General features: G+C 36.8%; 1 protein-coding gene across 9 annotated transcripts in view; it reads left to right on the forward strand.

Moving 5' to 3' along the window:
* ADGRB3 (adhesion G protein-coupled receptor B3) overlaps positions 1 to 24313 on the forward strand; it is a 459298-nt gene that overhangs the window by 425598 nt on the left and 9387 nt on the right. For 6 of the 9 annotated variants that reach the window (XM_027644726.1, XM_027644723.1, XM_027644722.1 and 3 more), the window contains 5 exons: positions 7440 to 7535; positions 8932 to 8971; positions 11261 to 11904; positions 12063 to 12176; positions 22822 to 22857. In XM_027644726.1, the coding sequence (XP_027500527.1) occupies positions 7440 to 7535; positions 8932 to 8971; positions 11261 to 11904; positions 12063 to 12176; positions 22822 to 22857 (930 nt within the window). The remainder of the gene's footprint in view (positions 1 to 7439; positions 7536 to 8931; positions 8972 to 11260; positions 11905 to 12062; positions 12177 to 22821; positions 22858 to 24313) is intronic. The other 3 variants (XM_027644727.1, XM_027644729.1, XM_027644730.1) reach the window with 2 other exon arrangements.

The raw sequence follows: 24313 nt of genomic DNA on the forward strand, positions 1-24313 counted from the left end.
GAAGACAGATGAGTGCTTTGAGAACAGTGAGGACAAGCCAGTACCCTGGCTTGCCCTTCACAGCTCAGTGCCACCTGCCTCAGGATTCATCACCACTGAAATCTGAGGGCAGAACTCTTATACAAGTGTTCTTTAATCTGGCTCTGGTGACAGCTTCTCTAACCTATCTAACCTGCTAACTAACCCCACATTTTTATTGAGATGGATTTGAGAGTAGTAGCATAACAGCTTTGTTGGCAGATCTGTAGTAATGGGGCTGTCTATCAAAAATGAGCAGGTGGAGCTGGACTGGAGGGTAGTATCCTGGTTCACTATCATGTCTGTGGGTTTGCAGCTTCAGGATATTTACCACACCAGTAAACTAAATTATACTATCCAGCATGGTTCCCTGTGACTGACGAGTTATTTGAAAGCACCTCAGGACTAAAACAACCAGAAAGATGTTTCAAAATGGGTTTATTGTCAACTCCAAGTGAGGAATCTCACACAGTGGTTTCTCTTTCCACCACTGACACCCTTTAAACACTGAAATTTAGTATATTAATAAAAATAATTATGAATAACATAATTTATTCAAGTCTTTCAGTACTGCACCACTTTCCATGAGCTTTATATCCCTATCCTGCACAGAATGCATAGGTGATTATCTTATCAAAGATTTAAGTTTTCAATTTTTAAAGAAAAAAATCAATAACTTGCAGAAATTGGCACCTTACCTTGTGCTGATTCCTTCACCTTTAGTCATGCTGTGAAAGGCAACGAACGTTTGTATTTCTTAGTTTATCAGCTTTCCTGTTGGAAAGGGCTTACTCCCTTAATACATTTTCTTTTTTTCTTCTTTTGACTTCCCTTTTTGTTCAGGATAAAAATATGTGCAGAATAAGATAATACTCAAGACAAATCTATTTTGTCTAGAACTGTCATGCAATACCCTTATTTTCTTCAGCATTTTCTTTCCCCATAAGATTTACATCTGTGAAAGAGGGTAGTATCATCTGTAAATCTGAAAGTCATCATTTCACATATTCTTTTAGTAAAATGGCAAGACACTGCACCTATTTTCAGTAGAAAGAATAGTAGTTTCATACTGGTTTTGCTGTCTATGAAATTTGTGTATCCATTGGGATTTATTAATTAGCTTAGAAAGTGCATACTACCTCCCACTTACTGTCCTAGGGAACAATTTTTGTTTTAAAATATATATATTTAGTTCCAGGTTGCATGTGAAACATTCTAAACCAAAGCAGTATGACAGCATTATGTTTCACAGAATCATAGAATATCTCATGTTGGAACGGACCTATAAGGATCATCGAGTCCAACTCTCTGCTCCTTGCAAAACTTCCTGAAAATAAACCATGTGACTAAGAGTGTTGTCCAGACACTCCTTGAACACTGACAGGGTTGGTCCCATGACCACTCCCCTGGGAAGTATGTTCCAGTGACTGACCACCCTCAGAGTGAAGAACCTTTTTCTAGTGTCCAATCTGAATTCCCCTGTTCATTCTATTTCCTCATGTTCTAATTCAATTTCCTTGTGTCTTAATTCCATTTCCTTGTGTCCTTTGTAAGGATTCAGAGAGACAGCAACACAGCCTTTGATTTTGATGTCATTCATTTTGTCGAAAAACAGACGAAAATTCATGAGAAATTCTAAATGTAACATAGCACAGCACTGCATAAAATATAAAACAAAAAAATTTAAAAGTCAGACATTGAAACCTGCATCAGTCCAGTAATGCAGAAGATTATTTGGAAAAAAATGTATTTTGACTAATGATGAAAGATGAAAATCAACAGACATCTTCCAACAATTCCCTAAGGCTTGAATTAAAGACAGGTTTCTTACTCTAATAACAGCTCTTTGCTGCAATGCTTCATTCCCAGGTAATGTTTTGACAGTGCTGAAGTGCTCATAGAAACATTCTTGTCTGACTATACTTGTAGGGAGGACTGTGGTGATAGAGGTGGAATTAGTCTTTTCTATAACTAAACTCAATTTTCAAATGCATAGGATACCTTGACTGGAATCAATTTTAACTCACTGTTTCTAGTGCAAGCAATATGCAAAAATATCTGATTATAAATATGTTCATACAGGAATTTAGAATATTCATTGTTTATGTGTAGGCAATCAGTAGTTATGGTTTATGTTATTTACTGTTTTTTTAGCATATCACAGATTTAGAGAGAGAGAGAGAGAGAGAGAGATCGATATAGAGATATATAAAATCTAACTGCAAAGAATCATTACTCCCTTTAACTTCTTAGAGGAGTTGTTCCAGCAAGTCAGTCTCAGCAGTTACTCATCCTGGTTTTAACACTGAGATTCTAGAAGAAAAGCATTGATAAAACAGGTAAATAATCTATCTACACGGTATTTAAAAAAAATTACTTCATGAGAAGATTTCCCAGTGAGGTCCGAAAAACACTAAGGTTTGATTGGGTTCTCCCTTGTCAAAAAGGAGGAGGAGTTTTTCTTCAGTCCTGCCAACTTAGGGAGCAGTAAATGTACAGAGACAACTTATTCGCTAATCAATAGACTATCTCCAGTCAAGCTAATAATAGTGATGGTGGTAGAAGACAAAGAAGCCTAAGCATATTGCTGATTGACATCTTATTTTACAGAACACAATGAATCTTCTTTAGTCCCCCAGATTTAAATTGCAAAGTAATATTTTTCATATGGGAAAAGTAAAGTAATAGAAATGTCTTCAAGAAGAGGAGTAAAAGTTGATGCACTTGAAACAATTTTTGTTTCAAATCTGCACTTACTTGGTTCAAATTGCAGCAGCAAAGACATAACTGTTTACTGCAACAAGCTACTACACAGAAAGAGTTGTAACTCCTGTAAGCTATGTTTCAATCTGGCTCTAGAGAGTCTGGCTTTCTAGCTCCAGAGACCCTTAGGCCAAGACAGTGGCCATCATGCAGAGTGTGGAATGCTGTCTTTGCACTGCCCAGGTTACCTTCCTGCTGAAAGAATAGTCTGTTACTTTTGGTTGTCTGCAAAAGCATTTAGTTCTGCCAGTGCCTGTCAGGGAAATCTTGCCAACATATTTGTCACTCTTGATGAAAGCTACAAAGCTTTCTCAGTTATAGCCTACAGGATTGATCTAATATTTATAGTGTGCTGGCACAGGCAAAACAATAATTCTGACTGTCAGGAAAAAAAAAATGGGGTGGAATATACCACCATAAAATTCAAACAAAGAGGACAGCCCTGCTTTAGTATGCCTTTATCGTCATTGCATTAAAAAAAAAGACAGAGTTCTGCAATTATATATAAAATCTCCATTTTTTCTCTTAGTTAGATTGATGTAAACATAAATGATGGAAACATTTGTTACTTCCTCTAGTACTCTGTATTGAAGATCTTGTGTGACAGGGTTGCATTAGAAAGCCAACGAAGTGTTTGTCTTAGTCGGCACTATGTGATGTGTCGTCTATTTCTGTCCACCATCAATTCAGTGTCTTTTGGAAAGAAATTAAATCTTTCTATACTTCTGTTTCCTGACTTCTCAAATAAATATAATACTTCTTAAACATAAGACCTCTTATAGACCATTTGGAAATTTTGGAAGAAAAAATGCAATATAGGGTTAGGTATTACTGCTTTATGTTGTCTTCTTAGCCCAGAGAGCTTTTTCTTTCCTCACCTTTCTGTTTAAACGTCTTATTGGGCACTGGAAGATGGTGATGTGTGTGTTAACAGAAAAGAGAATGATAGGAGAGGTGTAGTGTGTTGACTCTGGCCAGATGCCAGGTACCCACTAAAGCTGCTCTCTCACTCCCCTCTACAACTGGACAGAGGAGAGAGAAAGAAAAATAGCTAATAATTAATGAGTAGAGATAAGAGCTGGGAGAGGTCAGTGACTGATTACCTTCACAGGCAAAACAAGACTCAAAGTGGGGATGGTACTTATATTTATTACTAACAGGATAAGAGCCAAAGAGTGAGAAATAAAACAGTCTTAAAAACACCTTCCCCCCACCCCTCCTTTCTTCCATGTTCTCCCTCCTCCCCCCCAGCAGTGCAGGAGATGGGAATGGGGGTTACGATCAGTTGTTGTTTCTGCTGCTGCCCAGGGAGAGGAGTCCTTCCCTCCTCGCACAGGAGACAGTCCTTGATGGACCTCTCCAGCATGAGTCCATCCCTCGGGCAGCAGTTCTTCCCAGGCTACTGTCCCATGGGTCACTCCTCCATGGGGTGCAGTCCTTCACAGATGAGCTGTACCAGCATGAGTCCCCCACTGGGCCACAAGTCCTACCCGGAAAAACCTGCTCCAGCGTGGGCTTCCCTCTCCATGGGCTGCAGGTCTCCAGCAGGACCCTGCTCCATCCTGGGCCTCCCACGGGGTCACAGCCTCCTTCATGCATCCACCTGCTCCAGCATGGGCTCCCTCATGGGCTGCAGGGGCACAGTTGCTCCACCATGGGCTGCACCATGGGCTGCAGGGGCCACAGCTCCAGCACCTGGAGTACCTCCTGCCCCTCCTTCTGCACCGACCTTGGTGTCTATGTTGTTATTCTCATGTTCTCACTCTGCTCTTCCCTGGCTGGAATTTCTTCTGCACAACAATCTTTTGTTCTTAAATATGTTATCACGGGGGCATTACTATTACTCCTAATTGGCTCGGCCTTGACCAGTGGCAGGAAGTCTGTCCTGGAGTGGGCTGGCATTGGCTCCATGGGACAGGGGAAGCTTCTAGCAGCTTCTAACAGAAGCCCCCCCGTAGCTTCCCCACCCCTGCTACTGAAACCCAGCCACAGAAACCCACTACAAGAGGTTAGCCTCAAAGCTTCTCCATCTGAGCAAAATAGTTTGCCTAATCTGCTTGAACACAAGATGCTGTAAAGCTGATTTGAATCACACTCAGTAACTCCTTTTAATTCTGGTGATGGGAGGAATCCATGTGTATTTTCTTCTTTAGCTGTGCTCTGTGGAGTAGAGAGCATTTGGATTAAATGCATCGTTGGTGTCTAGAGCCCACATTTCTATATTGCAGGAGAAAAATAAAAAGTACATGAGTAGGGTGAGGGTAAGTTATAAAAGCTTGGAGCTGGTTACTGTTGCTAAGGAAACCACTTCCCTGGTATCTGCACGTTCATCACATCTGTCTCTCCTGCTCTGCCTGGCTCTAAGAAAGTCTTGTATCTTGATGCTAAAAGGAAGGGAGGGAAAACAAGATTATGTTTCAAAGTAAAATGTATAAAATGTAAAGACAGTACAGCCTTTACATACTCAAACAACAATTTTGAAGAAGCAGTTTGAGAAAACTAAGCTGGTATTTAGAAAGTTCAACCATTTTGTTTCTGACTTGGGTGAGGACACCTAGAAATTGCAACATATGTCAATATGATGAATATGGCTACATTTGACATTCTGTTAACATGTTCAAATCATATGCTGCTTGCACTTCAGAAATGCATGCGTATTTAAGAGGATCCTAAAATTAAGATTCACTGCTTAAATACAGAAGATAGTGAAAGAAGGATGTGAAATTCTTGAGATCTCTGGAGCTATCAGAACTGGGAAAGCTTTATGAACAGTGTCCCAAAAATGAGGAGGCCCACTGCACAGAGTGAGATCAAACAGTATGTCCTGAAGTAAAAATGCTTTGGAGTCAAACATCATAAGCCTTGAGATCAGATTCAGCACAGCTGGGGATGCTTTGGAGGGAATTTTTATTTTATTTTTTGTCAATTCACTGTACCAGTGCTTATCCAAGTGCATAAAACTCTGAAGTGTGACCTAACTTCAGCATTGATAAAGTGAGAGAAGACTTGGATTAAATTTGCAGCAACTAGGAGATGCCAAATTAAATTAACATCAAACACACGGAAAACCAAGGCAAGTGTAGTGCCTAAAATCAAAATCTGAGCCTCAATACAGCACACTTTAAATTACCACATGCGGTAAGTCTTGGCGTTTTTAAATTAATCCAAACCTTCCCACCTTGCTTCACTCTTCTTTCTGCTCTATATTTAGCTTTCTCCACCTGCAACAGTCACTTATCAAGACTGCAGAGCACTCTTACTCATTTAATGTTGAACACTTTAAAATAATGCTTCATAATTACAAAATTATTTTTTTCTACTTCATTTTCCCTTTTGTGATAGCTCCTAAACAACTTGCAATAGAACATGATGGACTGAAAGGGGACAGCTTCTCATCATGAACAATTAATGATTTATCCTCTTCTGCTCTTCACAAAATGTCCATGAGTAGAAGAAATTGTCTCGCTTTTGATTATTCTGAATATGACATCAAGTAATTTTTACAGATAATAAATTAATTTAGTTTTTAATAGGCATTTCATTGAGCATACTTTCATTTTCAAACAAGAAATTATATCAGTTTGTTTTGATTGAAGATCACCCAATCAAGTTCCTGTTTTCCAAGTAATTCTTGCAATCAGGTATATGATTATATATATCTAATATGGACACTTCTGTTTCTGCAAACAACATTCACGTTGTAAAACTTTAGATTCCAAAAGTTGCCTTGCCATCCTTATTGTTGTACACCTGAGAAAGCAGCAAAATACATTTGCATTCTACTGTCAGCAAACAGGAACAGCATTTTCCTTTTGAATGTGCCTCTCTGTTGAACCACATCTTTCTGACAGAAGTGTTGCATAACAGTATTTCTTTAGATATATGTTCCGCCCAAAATGGAAGTAAAAATAGCCCTTCCTGTGACAAGATAATTCCTCAAATATATTGTATTTTAGGGACAAGTCTTCAAATTTACTTTATGGATCATATAAGTAAACATCAATTTCTGAGGAATTCCTTTTCTACTTACAAGAAATCTGTTGCTGTGCAAAGAGTCCACTGTCCTTCTTTTGCTCACGCTGAAGATATTTCTCTGATCTGAGTTTTACTCCTAGAGAATATGCATGAGATTCCCTGTATGTGGAATTAGAGATTATGATAGAATCAGTAGTATCTTTCAAATAGACTTATTCTTTAAAGGAGAGCACCATGTGTCTGATTACACTAACTGTTAAGAACTGTCTTTCAAGAATCTTATTTTTATCAACCAGAAGATACATTTTATTTTGCAATGGTTAACAGTGTATCTATTAATCCTGTTATTAGACCTGTACCAAAATGAATGAGAAGACAAACCCAAATGCTTTCACTAAGACAGATTTGGCTTGAATACCATATCATCACTTGCTAATTCTGGTAATAGGTGAATCTAATTCTGTGTTCTTGATGTGATAGACTGGCAGAATTTGTGGCAGCCACAAAATATAGCAATGTAAAAAATGGCAGAAATAGCCATTTATGTTTATTGCTTCTGATTTATTAAGTGTGGTAGAGAAATGTCATGCATTGCATTCCATATGGTTTAATTAAATCTCTAATAGGAGTAGATTATATTATGCTACACAAGAATCAGTCGGTATAAAGTACTGTCTTCACAGGTTCAAGATGCATTCAGATGTCGGCTGAGAAGCTGCCAGGATCCAATCAATGCAGATTCTTCAAGTTCTTTTCCTAATGGACATGCTCAAATCATGGTTAGCTTTTATTTTCTTCTTTGACTATGAATTTAGTGTTCCTAGACAAAAGCAAAAGCTTACTGTATTGTATGTGGCAAGTATGCATAGCTGAAATATTAACACAGTTTTAAAGCATAAGTCTGTTTAGGTCACTATCTGCTTGCTTAAATCTCTTAGCAAGTTTTAAATTATTGGTGTGATTATTTAGTGGAGCACAGTGAATTAATATCTTCCACCAGTGCTCTTTAGGACAAAAGAGTTTTACACGAGAATGTGAAAATAATCTAATAATATATCGTGACTTTTTCTACTGTTGATGTAAAGAGTGCTGATGCATTTGGGAGTCTTCCTTTCATGAGGCCTTGAAAAATATTCTTTTCAAACTAAGTCAGAGAAAGTGCTAGAGGTTCTACAGGGGGAATCTACTTAGTGTCTTGAATTAAGAAGATAGTGAATGACTCAGTGTGTCAATTTGGATTTACCAATATTGTTAGGTAGTATATTAAGACAACATGTTGGTCTCTTCACTTGCAACAACAGTTTGTCATTGACTATAATGGGGACAGAATCAGGCCCTAAAAATATGCAAGGCTCAGCAAAAATGCAAGACTCATCAAGCAGATACCCTTCTCTAATTATGACTCAAAAAATAATTTAATGTTTGGACTCCACAAGCAAGAAAGAGATCTGTTTTATTGAACATTTTGCATGCAATAAACTTTTTGTGGAAATAAAACAAAAATTAATTGAATTCTCTAACAGAATAAATAGTTTTGTTTAATTGGGAAAAGTGGGCTTTGATTTCCAACTTTTAAAATCCATTCTAAGTTCTTAAAGTTAATTTTTGCACAATGAAATAAATAATAGTTGTTCTATTACAACTAAAAAATTTTATGTGATTACATAAGTAGTAAGGAATGACAGAATGTTTTATTACAAATAAGCACATCATAACAGATTAATGATGTTACAAACAGGGTGGACTAATTGGGTTACACTTAATCACAGTAATTTGTATGCAGGTTATTTTTCATAGTTCTGTTCATAAAATTACTATGAAAATCTTTCTTAAAGAAGATCCTTAGATGAGATGTAGAAGTTATTCTTCCATATACATTAAAAACTACACACTGTATCATTTTATTAAAATTATATATTCTACTTGCACCTATTTTATTTTATTTTTTCTGGTCAGGCAGCATACTTTGAAAACCACCCAGTTATACTTTAGGAAACTTTGTAAAGCTCTGCTGTTGTAAAACAATACACTTCACCTTCTCAGCAACAAGAAACCACTTTTAAGAGACTGTGACCCTGTAAGTAGGACATTCTGGAAGCACTAGTTGCCAAAAATGTATTGTGGTTTATTTTTTAATTAATAACGGCTTTTCTGTTTCATTGTTTCTCATTACAGACTGATTTTGAGAAGGACGTGGACATTGCTTGTCGGTCAGGTAAGAACATTGAGAGAATATTTAGCCAATAAAAAGAAGTCTTGTAATAGTTTCTTATGAAGTGAAAACCAGAAAAAATCAGGGTTTAACGACTTAGAGAAAATATTTATAAATGCAATCAAAAAGAAAAAGTGAAAAGTGATGTCACTGTGTGAATACATTTATTTCATATTCTTACAAAAGCCTTTAACTAGAATTCAGCAGCTGAAAAGTAACGAAAAGTGTGATTGTCTACTGAAAAGCAAATAGTTTTGGAAAGAAGACCTCTCTTAACATATTAAACTTTCCTTGCCCTGTTACACAAGCAAATGTGATACAATCATTTTGCTATAACAAAACAAAAAATAGGATATCTTAACAGCTATGTATATGAAGGATGCATCAATTTGTGTTTATTTTAAAGAGGTTTTGTTAGGACTCTGAGTGATATCCACAATAGTCAAAGGAAATTAAATTTTATTCCTCAACTTGAGTTTTTTTAAAGATATTTCAGTGGTATGATCTTTAATTAGTCAGCTATGTTTGTTTCCACATATTAAAAATAACACATTTTCAGGAATTTATTTGCCAGCCTTGGTTAAATAAAGTACAGTGTGAAATAAATGACCATTTAAACCCTACAGAACTTTTTAAATCTAGGAGATATTCCCAAAGGACAGTTCTTCCTAGAGCAGCAGTCCTGCCTAGACATCCTCAGTTTTCAGTGAATGGAGAGAGAAAGAGCGAGAGGGTGTCTTTTTCCCAGGGTGAGTCAGGGCAGAAGTCTGACTTAGCAGTTCTGCATCACCCACTTGGGGAACACTATTCCTCTTTGCTGGCTGTATGGGGAGCCAAGAAAGCTGATCTCATGAAGGTAAAGTCTGCTTTTCCAGTCACCCACCTTTAAAAAACTGCCGAGTTTCTTGCAATATTATATTAGTTTTTCCCTATAGATCAGTTTTAATATGCACATGTATTTTGAAGGGAACAGGATAGTACATTGTAACACATATGCATGTCTGTCACCATCCAGTGCAGACAAAAATCAATATCCACATAGCTCCTATTTCTTACCTTTGATAACATACCGCTGCAGTATGGGGAGCCTTGTCAGAGGCATCCTTAAGCAGATGGACTTTGAATGCAGTTATGAGCAGGCTTTACTAGATAAGCATTTAAACTCACTTTCTTTTAATGAAAAATTTTGGGATCGGTCACTGTTTGAAATGTCTTAACAAGTGCCACTGGAAACAATGAAGCAACCATTGAATTCGAGTATTTGTGCACTGTTGTTTAGAAGCAAATTGGTTTTTTCATAATGGACAAATGAGAATTACTGTGATGTAGGAGAGTGGGGTGCCTTATAAGCTGCTTGCTATGGAAAAAGGCAGTGAACTGACAGGCACTGGGGGATCTGGGTCATCAGAGCCCTTAGGCAGCTGGAAGGGATGTAAATGTAATACCTGAGATACTTCAAGTTGTCCTTCTGTCTCAACCCGTGAGCATGATTTTATTGTGCAAACTAGCACTAGTGTGAATTAAAATATTTTCAACCAGGACCAGAAAATCCTTGCACCTAGCTGGAATAAGCCCAGTAAAAGTGGGTTATGACTCTTCTATAAAACATGTTTATGTCCTTTATAACCTTTCCAGATGCAGCAAAATATTCTTTCTTATACCAATGGAATTTCTTCCTAATGTGGTAATTCTTTCATCACTTCTTTTTAAAACATAATTTAACAGAGAAGAGTTTTTAAAAGCTAGTGAAAAGGAACATTTAGGAGCTCAGGAACACATGGTCATGGTTGTAATCTTATGGTAGGTCATTACAATGGATTGACAAAATGATTCTGCCTTACAATCTGTTTGACATTTTCCGGGAGGTTATGTGGAGTTAATAATGGCAGTAGATGTCATAGTATATATTTTTTTGAAAACCCTTAATGAGTTCCACATGGCAAGCTTTTGCTTAAACTCTAAGTCACCTAATATCTATGTAAGGCAGTAGGAATAAGTGATGGAGTGTTTTTAACTTATATAAATGACTGAAGCTTAGTCAGAAAACTGTGTCAGTTGTACACAGCAGATTAAGAGATGCTGATTTAAAAAAACAAAACAGAACAAAAACAGCAACAAAAAAAGCCACACAAAAGCACTTTCCAAAAATTATTTATAAAATGAGAGTTTTTAATTGGATAGAAAAAGATTTAAGAAGACGCACTCGTAAAGGAAGCGCTGCTAGATAAAGCCTCAAGTAGCGTTAGGTAGACGTGGTTTCATGTTGTAAGAATTCTTTTCTCTGACCCACAGTTCTGCATAAAGACATTGGACCTTGCAGAGCAGCTACTATAACAGGAACACTTTCTAGAATTTCACTGAATGATGAAGAGGAGGAAAAGGGACCAAACCCTGAAGGAATGAGCTATTCAACCTTGCCTGGAAACATCATCTCCAAAGTCATCATCCAGCAACCAACAGGGCTCCACATGCCCATGAGTATGAGTGAACTGGCCAATCAGTGCTTGAAAAAAGACAACAGTGAGTTGCGGAGGACTGTGTATTTATGCACTGATGATAATTTGAGAGGTGCAGATATGGACATAGTCCATCCTCAAGAACGGATGATAGAAAGCGATTATATAGTCATGCCCCGGGGCTCAGTAAATACCCAGCCATCACTGAAAGATGAGAGCAAAATGAATATAGGCATGGATACCTTGCCTCATGAAAGGCTATTGCACTACAAAGTTAATCCAGAGTTCAATATGAATCCCTCTGTAATGGACCAATTTAATATCAATTTAGACCAGCATCTTCCCACCCAAGAACATATGCAGAATTTGCCATTTGAGCCCCGCACAGCAGTGAAGAATTTCATAGCCTCAGAGCTGGATGACAATGCAGGATTATCAAGAAGTGAAACTGGATCCACAATATCAATGAGCTCTTTAGAGGTCAGTGGTGCATAAACAAATTGCATGCTCTGTTGTTCTAATTATATGATAAGACAATAAATTGTGTCTTGTGTCTAAGGGGTGAAGCTAATGTTTTAATTCAGTATAAATTGTTGTTTGGGATCATACACTGCTGTTCATATTTCTCTTATTATCAGAAGTGTTTATACCTAGAAAACAAGACTAAAGTTTCAGAACCAGTCTGTATGAAACAATATAGTTCTGGAGATTTAACATTCCACACGACTGCTGAGGATTTCGTGACCTACCAGGTAAAGTCCACTGGAAAATTCTGTGTTGCTATGAGAAGAAAAACTATTCCTGCAAGATACAAGTGCTAATCATTGGCCTTACCTGCAAGCACATGCAGTTGAAAATATTTGCCATTTTATTGCTGACAATCATATCTGTCTCAGATATGATAGGTCTGATTCTGCTCTCATTAGTGTAAATCTTTGATTCTTCCATCCAATAGTTCACCATTTACTGATCTAGTTTTGTTTGCATGTGTGTGCAGGCATTGGTACAACTGATGTGTGCAATAGGTACAGGTGGGCTTCCTAGATTCCAGTCAGATTGCAAAAGTGAACTGAAAAGCCTTTAAAAGGGTTTCAGTTATTACTACAATCTGTCTGTGGGATTTAAGCATTATGAAAGTGAAAATTATTTAAATAATTTCTTAAGGCCTAAGCATCAAATACTGCCATTTCTATTAAGCTTTTATTTATGCAAAGCCAGCAGTGATGTGGAGTTGATTTCATACTTGGGCTTCCTTAAGAATTGGAAACACATTTCACCAGCATTTCAAATATTGTGAAACACAGCATTTTGTGGGAAAGAGAAAGACAAATGAGAATGACATGGTACTGATGCATTCTCTGAAAGAAGTTACAGGTGGAAAAAAATTCTACTGTATGTGTGATCTGGAAGCCATTAGCTATTACTCTGAAATGTTTGGACCCGTCTATGAAGGGAAACAGAGACTTATCTTGGTTGTTCAATTTTTTAGGCACGGAACTGTAGCTGATATTTCATAAATGGTACATACTTACTGATATTTCTTTTTAAATGGAGTTGAAGTTTTATGGAGAGTTTGGGCAAAAGAATTTAGAATTTCTTTTCAAGACGTGTCTTTACAAGCTTTAAAAGTGAAATATTTTCAATTCTGTTTATGAGTGTGTACCAAAATAAGTTTTTACAAGACTGGATTTAACTGAAAAATTAATTGAAAAGGAAATGTGGGGATTTGCAGTACTCAAAAATTATCCACGTTTTGGTGGTTGTTAAAGCGAATATATATGAGCTCGGACAAGTTTTCAAAATTATGTCTAAAAGATAATGTGAGTGCTTGCCCACTCAGTGCTCAGATAGACAGGCTCTTTCAAAGCAAGTTTGCATTGTTAAAGGAGTTAACTGCCCTAAGTTCACATATGTTATTTAATAGATATCAGGTGGTACACAGGAGTTCTCAAATGTAATGCAACCCAGAAGCAGGGTAACTAAGGTCAACTTCCAGTATTATCCTCTCCCACCTATCTACAGTCCTGTCTTTCAGATAGTTTTTGTCAGATATAGAGACTCAAATCCAGTTCAGTTAAGATTAGACATATGGAAGAGATACATGAGGAAAGTTCATAACTCTTTGAGAAGACAGATGTACATTCCACCATACCATCCACTCTAAATTACTCTCTGGTGATACTACTTCTTTCTGTTGCTGACAAATGTCATCTAGGACACCTAAAAAAAAAAAGGTAGACCTTATTCAAGTTATAAAAGTTGGGACAATAGTTACTTCATCTTACACAAAATTACAGTTCCTGAGGCCTGAAAATCTGTGAGTATAATGTACTGCTCCTTTAAATTTAACTGTATTTATATCATATTTAAAGTTTACCTCTAAGATGGGAGGTACAAACCAAATCTCAATCACTATTCTGTATGTCCTTCTTACGCTCAGAAAAGACTAATAAGTATGTAGTAGAAAATGTAGTAAAACATAATAATGTATGATAGTAAATATTTAGTCTCTTTTAACTTGGTAAACACATTAGGTTTAGAAGTCTGTATTTTGGTCCAGGAAGCGGTAAACAGTTATGTTATCAAAGCTCATTGAACACAGCATAATCCCATGTTATATGAAAAAAAGCCAGATATAAGGGCAGATCAGAAATAAAAGGAACTGTTTTGGCTTTTGTGTCTGCCTTTGTGGTTCTCAACTCTACTTGATGATATAGCATTACTTCATCTTCTGATAAGGATGTGCTGCACTGAATTGAAGATAGAATATTAAAAAAAATGTATATAGAATAAAATCAGAGTCTCAAGCAGATCCTGATAAGCAGATCCAGCCAGACAAAGAACATGACTGTGTTTTTACATATGCTGTGTATAAGCAAGGGTTGAGGTAAAGCTCCAAAATGGTATTGGCTGGAGCCGACCAGCTGGATTAACTTTTGTTGCTGCCTTGAACAAAGTAAAGAGAGCTCAAGTGACTTTTTTTTTCTTAAGAAGATTGCAAGACCTTTCAAAGACAGAGTTTTTCTGACATAATGGAGCAGCAAAACCTGCAGCAGGACATTCAAGATCATCCTGCCCACAGTTTTCCTGACTAGACCACCTCTAAAGGAGAAGATCTGGAGCAGTAGGAAGCTTTCCTCTCCACTCTGTTTATAGTGGAACACAACTATAGTATCAGCAAAAAAAATGTATATCCTGACTTTTAACTCTGCAGGGAGGATCCATCAACCTCTACCATTAGATATCTAAATTTAGGCATTCACTGTATAAAATGGAAAAAGAACTCTTCATATTTGGCTCCCCTTTAGAGTCAATCGAGACAAATAGCCATTTTTAGGCCACTTTTAGACATCTGCTCCAGGATGAAGTAAATCACATGCCTCAGTGCAGGTGTTGCTTTTCAGATTCCATAATGGAAGCCAGAATGAATAGTTCAGATATGAACATCAAAAATGTAGATGTCCTAAATTGTCAGATGAATCCTACAGCGTGCCACAAACTTTTTTCTTAAACTTTTATATCTACGTATTTTTTTCCTCAAGAAAATGCTTAGGTGGGAACAATTACATGCTTTATTTTATATAGAATTTCAGTTTTCAAAAAGATAGTCTGAGAATGCTGTAATATTTACATACAAGTATAGCCCAGATAAGTATAAATTCAAGGATCTGCAGATTCACAATGTGCAAATCAGTGATTTTTATTTTATTTGGTATGTACCCAACAGTACCCATGCGAATATAGACACAAGCAGGCATATTAATACATCATAGAGTTTCTGAGGTGGAGTAATCAAACATCTGGCTAATCTTCTGCACATCCCTTATACACATGGATTAGAACTGGCTTTGCTACCTTGGCATCCAAGTGACTTGGAGTGTGCTTCTTCAGTTCAAAGTGTTTTGATTTTAATGAAGAAAACACTCAGTACAATCTTTTGGAATGGGTTTTGTTTTGAAAATGTACACTCAGAGTGATGTGCTCATTAAAGTGAAATTACTTTGAAGTATTGCATTCCCAGCTACTTAGATGCAGAGTAAAGCTGGGAAGTTTCGATGCAGAGGAAGAACCTGATGTGAGCAACATATCTCCAGGATAAGTAATTCATCTGTTTTAATTGTGCAAAAACAATGAAAGAGGGAGTAGATACCTGCTGCTGGACTATGTGAAGAGACTTGTATCATTACTTTTGTGGAAGAAGAATGAAGGGTTCTTTCAAGGGAACTATGCTTAGTATAGTGTGAGCAGAAATGGAAAAGAGCTGAACGGAGACAAAGACTTTAAACTATTATAAGGCAAAGGACATGCAAAGCCAGGCAATAGAAACATTTATTAAAGGGAATAATGATCATCTGCTTTATAAGAAAAGGAAGGAAAGGACAGGACTTCACAAATTATTTGCCATGTAAAGGACTGGAATTCTCTTTCCAGTCTCATATCTTCCTTCTTTATTTTTCTGTCTCAGTTTCTGCTATGAGATCTTTATGTGGAGTAAGTTGATTGTGTGACCAAAATAATCCTTCTGTATTCTGTATTCATTCATGAGAGCTCTTAATACTTTCAAAGACAGTCAACTCTGTGGTCCTTGGCCAAATCACTGACAGGGACTTCAGGAAGAAAATACTGTTCAGTTGAGAAAATAAAGGGATATGTGAAAGATAGTGAAATACAAAGAAAAAGTAAAGGTGTAGATAAAAAGGAGAAAAAAGACACATAAAAAAAAGGGAGGGAATATGGCAGAAATGGAGAATAAGCTTAAAATAAAAGTATTCGGAAGAATGAAATAAAATCTGCATGGAAGGAACAAGGTCTAAAATAATAATAAGAAAAAAACAGGAAGGAAGAGAAGAAATACACAGTTAAAATAGTCAATCTCATCAATAAAGTATCAGAGCATCAGGCAAAACAAAAGCAAAATGGTGTGAAGTCATTTTGATTTATGACATGAGAAATAAAATAAGAGAGAACAAAAATAGAGAGACGAGCATCACAAGAATTTCTTCTTTATCCTGTTTCCACATTGCATTTATTTTAAGGCATTGTGTATCTCAGATTTCTATCCCTCCCATTCCTCATTTCATTCTTCAATAAGTTGTGGAGACGGCTCTTGCGAATTTTGTGACTCTCAGTGAAATGAAGTCTAGCCCTGTAACGACCCTCTTTCCTTCACGTGAGTGTCTCAGATTCCTCTGACTTCAGAAATTGATGCCGTTTATTTTCAGGTTACCCTACGGAGTGCGAGTAGAATCAGGCAGACCTGACTCTAGTAACTGAAGATGTGAAGAACCGAAATTTTAGAAGAACTGAAATTTTAGTCAGTATTCCGACGTGCAGCATATATTGCAGACTTTATATGGTAGTTGTTCATTTAAGAAATGCTACATTTTGTCCCAAAGCATTCAGAAACACAAACCAAGTGGTTTTGGTTGATTGAGTAAATACAAATGCAGGCTGCCTTATGAAAAAAAGGGAGCAGCAAGCCACAATAATTTGCCAGTATAGTTTTAAATTGAGATCTCTGAAGTTATGTTTGTGCTGTGTTGATGTGCTAAATATGCTAGCATATTTTAAAGACATAAAATTCCCACATTAAAAAGCTATTTCACTTTTTTCATTAAAATTTACTTGCTTTATGTTTAGCTCATGTTGTGAACTAATAGCCAACATAATCTTCTATTCATAAACTAGGGTGTTTTTCAGTTATATTCACACAAAAGGCATTTTAAATCAAAATTGTCTATCCACATTCCGCTTTTATATCTCTGAGGACCAAAAAAAGATTTTCCTTTACATTTGTTCTGGGAAAAAATCCTCCCCAGGCTAAGATCTTGTATGTCAAATATAATCTCAGAGTGAATTATAAACTGCTTATAATAAGTCTTTATATTAATGGAAGCATGGTTATAGTCCTTACTATAATATGGTATCTCTGGTTTCAATTATACTTTGCACAATGCAATATATTTTTAGGAGTATCTGATGTAATTAATCAGTGCAGTGAGTTGACTCTGGTCAGATACCAGGTACCCACTAAAGCCTCTCTCTCACTCCCCTCTACAACTGGACAGAAAAGAGAAAGAAAAAAATACAGGTAAGAATTCATGAGTAGAGATAAGAGCTGGGAGAGGTCAGTGACTGATTACATTCATAGGCAAAACAAGACTCAAAGTGGGGACAGTACTTATATTTATTACTAACAGGATAAGAGCCAAAGAGTGAGAAATAAAACAGTCTTAAAAACACCTTCCCCCCACCCCTCCTTTCTTCCATGTTCTCCCTCCTCCCCCCCAGCAGTGCAGGAGATGGGAATGGGGGTTACGGTCAGTTGTTTCTGCCACTGTTCAGGAAGAGGAGTCCTTCCCCTGCTCCCATGGGGTCCCTCGCACGGGAAACAGTCCTTGATGGACCTCTCCAGCATGAGTCCATCCCTTGGGCAGCAGTTCTTCCCAAACTGCTGTCCCATGGGTCACTCCTCCATAGGGTGCAGTCCTTCATGAATGAGCTGTACTGACATGGGTCCCCCACAGGGGCCACAAATCCTACCCGGAAAAACCTGCTCCAGTGTGGGCTTCCCTCTCCATGGGCTGCAGGTCTCCAGCAGGACCCCGCTCCATCCTGGGCCTCCCACGGGGTCACAGCCTCCTTCATGCATCCACCTGCTCCAGCATGGGCTCCCCCATGGGCTGCAGGTGGGTCTCTGCACCCTGATGGTCCTCCATGGGCTGCAGGGGCACAGCTGCTCCACCATGGTCTGCACCACGGGTTGCAAGGGCCACAGCTCCAGCACCTGGAGTACCTCCTGCCCCTCTGCACTGACCTTGGTGTCTACATTATTATTCCCATGTTCTCGCTCTGCTCTTCCCTGGCTGGAATTTCTTCTGCACAACAATCTTTTGTTCCTAAATATGTTATCACAGAGGTGTTATTTTTGTTCCTAATTGGCTCAGCCTTGGCCAGCGGCAGGAAGTCCATCCTGGAGCCAGCTGGCATTGGCTCCATGGGACAGAGGAAGCTTCTAGCAGCTTCTAACAGAAGCCCCCCCGATAGCCCCCCCCCCCCACTGCCAAAACCCAGCCACAGAAACCCACTACAATCAGGTAGTGGTGTAATGTAGACTAGAATAAGGAAAAAAACCCAGGCATTTCTCATTTTACAGAGACAGAGAGAGATTTTATTAGTCGTTTAGCAGGAGCAGCTCTTTCCTGGTGCCAGCAGATTAGTGTGTGCTGGTGTATGGAAATTATTCTTCAGAATTCTATTTTTGTCCCTCAGCAGAGTTTAAAGTTGTTCTGGAATTACACAGAAAAGCTATACATGATTAGCACAAAGTAAAATTGATTTAAAACAAATTACTGCTGCAAATATTTTTTCACAGAATTTCACTTTGGTTCTGGTATGAAGGTTGGGGAGTTTTCTCTACTAAAATGGATTCTATCAACAAAAATCAAAGAGCTGTAGAAATCAGATGGCAAAAATCTTGTCAGGTCATGTCTTCTATCAACGTAAGAGCATTTTTTACAGTATATTTCTTTAATACATAATCAAACTTCACTTTCAAGATTAGAGTAAAAGGCTTCCACTGCAGATTATTGCACAGTTACATAAACTTTCTTTATTCCCAACATGATCTCTGATTTTTTTCAGATTTTTCTGAGACCAGTTAGTTTATGTGTTTATATCCTTCTAAGGTTTCTGAAAAAGCTTCTGTGTTTGCTTCTTCCAGAGGCAATGTTTAAACAAAGTTTTATCATTCTTTTATCCTTTCCTCTTAAAAGTACATTTTGCTTCTCTTCTCTGAAATTTCCCCAATTTACAGGCACAATTTGGCTTCTGCCAGTGTAGAGCAACAATGCAGAACTGTCACTGGAGTTTTTCAAAAAAGGCTATCACACTCTTGCCTGCTTAAATTGAGATGTGACCTTTTTTTTGGAAGATTTATAATTGTGCATGGCTTGCAGTTCACTGCCTACCCACCCCCCTTATTTTTTTCAGAAGTATGCAAATTAACTCCCTGCCACTGTTTAAGTGCATGGGTCTTCAGCTTTTTAGATAGTCCCTCTATTACTTATCCTTGCAGTTCTCCAGCAGCTGGGATTCTTCAGCTTGGAAAACAGATGACTGAGGAGTGAATAGGGAATGATTATTCATAGCTCCTATAATATAAAAAACAGGAACATCAAATGAAATGTCAAAGGGATAAACAACATAATTTCCTTTGTCATGTTATACTTATTTAAAATGTGGAATTCAGTACCCTAGCACATTTTAGATGTCAAAATAAGCTCCTCCCAAGGAAATTCCTAAACTACTGAAGACGTCGGGAAGGTATTGTAGTAGAAACTTTATACTTACCCTGAAACATCATAGCAGAACCTGGTCAAATACAAAATACTATATTCTACTAACATTGATACTCAAGTGGATCTCCAACTGATCCTTGAAAAAAACACCAGCTTCCAATGTCATTTTTATGTTGGCTAAAATCATTCTCAGTTTTCCAGGTACATAAAGGGAATAGCTTTTTAGAAGAAACATAACTGGTGTTACCAGTTCGGCAACTCATTTGATGCATGGAATTTTCACCCCTTACTCCACTCAGTTGCTGCCTTTTGTTAGTTTTAAGTGTAGAATGAGCTAGATGGTTGATTTCTGAAAGCATTTAAGTATGTGTGCAAAACCCCATTTTTCTCAGACAAAAGAGACATAACAAATAAACTTCATAAAAGAAAAAAGTATATATACAATTACAAAGTAATTATTTTCATGGCTTAGGCTTGTTATGTATCATGCAGAAACTAGGAGAACAATTGAATAAAATGTCAACTTCCAGTTGGGACTGAAGGGACACTCTTTTACCCTTGTAAGTTTCCCAATGACTTCATGTTTCTAAATATGTTCCCTCTCTCAAAAAATAACACTGCAGTCATTTCAAGACAATTAGGTAGTAGCCAGGAGGACCTGATCGTTTACCTAGTGGTATCAGTGACAATATTACAAATAACTTTCAGTGTTGCAGGATCATATTCATAAACAGCATCCTTTGGTTTTCAGAAACCTGCAGAACTTCACTGCTACCATTTGGGTGTGTGGCAATTAAATACTTTTTACGTCTTTGGAGAATAGACTGTGGCAGCACTTACACTGTATTTCATACTATGCAGCCATGAAAAAAATGTGAAGCACAACTTCATGAGTTTAAAATAAATGTTTGTGATTAGATTCTTGTTGAGCCCAAGAAAAATCCTCACTGAGATAAACCTGTGGTATGACCTTTTTGGTCATAACTGGTGTGAACTAACAGCAAAATTGCAATAGTTGCCTTTCTCTGACAATAGCACAGTTGAATATGTTGCAGTCTGTTAGATATGTCTTTGTGCTATGTAAACTGTGATAGTTTTCTGCCTGCAAAATCTAATAATTCAGTTATGCCAGGAATATTTTCACTGTGGTTAAACAGACTTAAGGCAAAATAAAAATGCTCCAATTTTACAAATCAAAGTACCTAGCAATCTGCATATTTCTTCCTAATTTTTGTTTTACTTAGGATTCTCAGTCAGACGATTCAATGATATCTGATTTGTTACTGAACTCTAGCTTAAAAATAGCTTTTTCAAGCATTTTTCAAAGCTACTCCTGTAAACTTCACCTTGTTATCTGCTGTACATATTTGTTCTTTTGTAGCCACTGAGCCTTTTCAGTGGTAGATGTGCTCTATTGTACCTTAAGAATAGATCTTTCTTCATCAGAAATACGTAGATTTCTTCAGGTGCTGATTTACTGTGGAATGATGAAGGCCTATGTCAAAGGTACACTTGTACCGTGGCCCTCTTAACATGAATGAAACAAAAGAATTTAGCTGCTTTAATAAGTTGGGTATAACATCCTCATATTTTTTCTTACCTCCAAGACCTTTGTTGTTTCCATGTTTTCATGTTACTTAGTTGGGAAGAGTTGTTTTATTTGTTTTAAAATATTCTCTTTAAAGTGTGCTAGGTTAAATCAAGCCTTCATGATTAAAGATAGCTTCGCCAGAGCTTGTTGTTGTTGGTTGTTTTAATTGTATTACACTGTTCTTTGATACTGCTTCCCAGCCCTTTAGGCATCAGTGTCAACAGTGATACAGAGATACTCTTCATATTATTGTGGATTGGAGCATTAAAATTTTACTGCAAAACCAGGCAACATGTAACAAAGTGGTATTATCAAAGGCTTAGGGACCAAACAGCTTCTGCTCTCTACAAATGAAAGATTTGTAAAATCATTCCTTTCAGTTTCAGGAAAACCAAACATCTTACTAAAACCTGGGGTTTTTTTAAACCAAATAAAATCGAAGTCAGAAACATTATTCTTCTTGACTTGGTGACTTTGATTTGTATCTCACTGAAGAAATTAAGTGCAATTTGAAAAGGTTCCTTTACCATGACTTAAGCCAGCCTACCCTACCACAAAAATTAGGGTTAAATTGTAGCAGTAAGCCTTTTGGGGTTTTTGGGGGTAGTCTCCTTCCTGAAGATGATTTGTTTCCAATCTCATGATTTTGCACTCTTTTCAGCTTTTGCAACCTAGCTTCTTCTTTCTACATCTCTTTAATCTATTGCAAGACATTTAATTTCCAGCCTCAGAAGAGAAAAAAGATATTTCTATCTCTTATTTATAGTATTCCTGCTTCTTTTTTATATAATTTGGCTTTATAATTGGTTTTGTTTATAATCTTAAAAATTCTGTGCTAAATTATTTGTGATATGTCTGAGCAATCATATTCTGTTGCATTTTATTCAAGTGATTACTTCACTGGTAAATCATTTTTGCTTTAAATCAGATGCTTTGAATCAGATTTATCATAAGTTTAAAACAAAATCATTGCTTTCTCCATCCAGATTGTCATTGCAAACAAACAAGCTGAAGCTGTGGCAAGTGTAGATGGCTTTTGCTTGATTTTGCTATCATTTATTCCATTAAAATCAATGGAGTTGTACCAATGTACCAAGCCTGATGTAGGAAAGGATCAATTTCTGTATACCTATATACCTATATGTATAGGTAGCTGTGTAAAAAGTATAAATATGATGATAATTTTCAAATACCACAAAAGTATAAAAATAGATATATTTTATACACTGACAGGTTCAATTGCATGCAAATAACATGCACATCATGCATCCCAGTGAAACACAGTCTGGTTTATTTCAGGGAAAATAATATGATATTGGTCTAATAAACCATGCAAAGTCACACATTAATTTTAAATTATCAAGATAAAATCTACCTCCTCTTACAGAATACCTAATACATACCTGATAGGAAAACAGGAATGTTATTTAGACTCATTAATATGATTTGGTGAATAGTCCCCTTGTTAATACAACCTCTTTTTTCTTTTTTTTTACTGCTTAATAGAGAAGAAAATCACGTTATTCGGACCTTGACTTTGAAGTAAGTTTTACTGAATTATTCCTGATTATTAAAAGCATTTTCCTAAAAGTAAATGTGTTCATTTTAGCAGATTTTAGCCTTCTGACATAGTAGATGTGATAGGGTTTTTCAATTGGTACTGTACAGAACATGATGAACAATTCATTAAAACTACTTTGGTGCAACTTGTTTGCAAAATGTTCTGAGATCAAACTGTCATATTGCAATATTAACCATCATGATTTCAGTTTTTAAATTCTTTGCCTCTTCATTTTCATCTGGGTTTGTTTTGTTGGGGTTTTTTTCTGTTGCTGGCTCTCTATTGAAAAAGTGTGATACTTTTGTAGAACAGGCGACATCAGGTACCAGAAGGATGCTTTGTTCAAAAGATTCTCAATACTTTTTTCATCTCTCTTCAATACTAATTTACTGCCATATGAGTTTCACATCCAAGTAGTGATTATGAATGTGTCAAATTTTGAATGATAAAGTTCTGAAGGTGTCAAAGCTAATGGATCACATGCTAAATAAAAATCAAGTTCATGTAAGGTTCTTTAGGCTGGATAGCCACAGTTTCAGACTCTAGACCCTTTTGAGTGAGAACATTAAGTTGTGATAGTTAGTGACCATTTTGTTCTACCTCAGTCAGTATGATTCTTCTCTCAGAGTTTTGTTTATTTGAGCGTTTTTTTTCTCTGATCCCTACCAGAAGGAATACAACAGTTAGTTTTCAAGGGAATGTTCATAGTTTATAGGTTTGGGATTTTTACATAGGTTGTCTGTTCGTGCATAGGAGTAGTTTGATACAATTCATTATGTGTGTCTCCAGAGAAGCTGAACAAATATATTTGCAAGAAACCTACAGATCTTGAGACAAATTTGAAAGCAAACAATCAGTATATATCAACCATAAATTCAAAAATTACCCTGTCTGCGTGCGCAAACAAAAGCAATTTTTACTATTATTTGGGCTGTAAGCACACACATGTACTTTCAGATTTCAAATTCTAGTTCATAGAAAAGAAAGAGGCAGAACGAGCCATAGCAGTTCTCATAGGAAACTTGCAAGGAAGAAGGGTTTGCTTTGGTGACCTGCTTTTGCTGAAATACTGATCTTCCATATTTGATGGTGACTTCTTGGTAGTTTAGCATCGTGCCTTAATCTCTTAGGTCATTTTGGCCCGGAAACTATAGCTACCTTAAGTCCTCATGTAATATCTCAAATAATGCACTGGAGAAAGATTCACACAGGAAATTTTAAGGAAAATAAAATTAAAATATTAACCTAAATATGTTTTAGGATAAATGCGTAGAAAGTAAGAAGAAATAATAGCAAAGTTCTGATGAGCGAACAATTCTAAAATTACATTCAAGCAATATGGTTGGAAGTTTTATAATTATAGTGATATAAAGAATTTTAAATTTGACTGTTCTTTATTGAAACACAGAAATATCATACTGTTCACAATCAGTGCAT

Source organism: Corapipo altera, unplaced genomic scaffold (assembly GCF_003945725.1).
Source record: "Corapipo altera isolate COAL_440 unplaced genomic scaffold, ASM394572v1 2, whole genome shotgun sequence".
NCBI lineage: Eukaryota > Metazoa > Chordata > Aves > Passeriformes > Pipridae > Corapipo > Corapipo altera.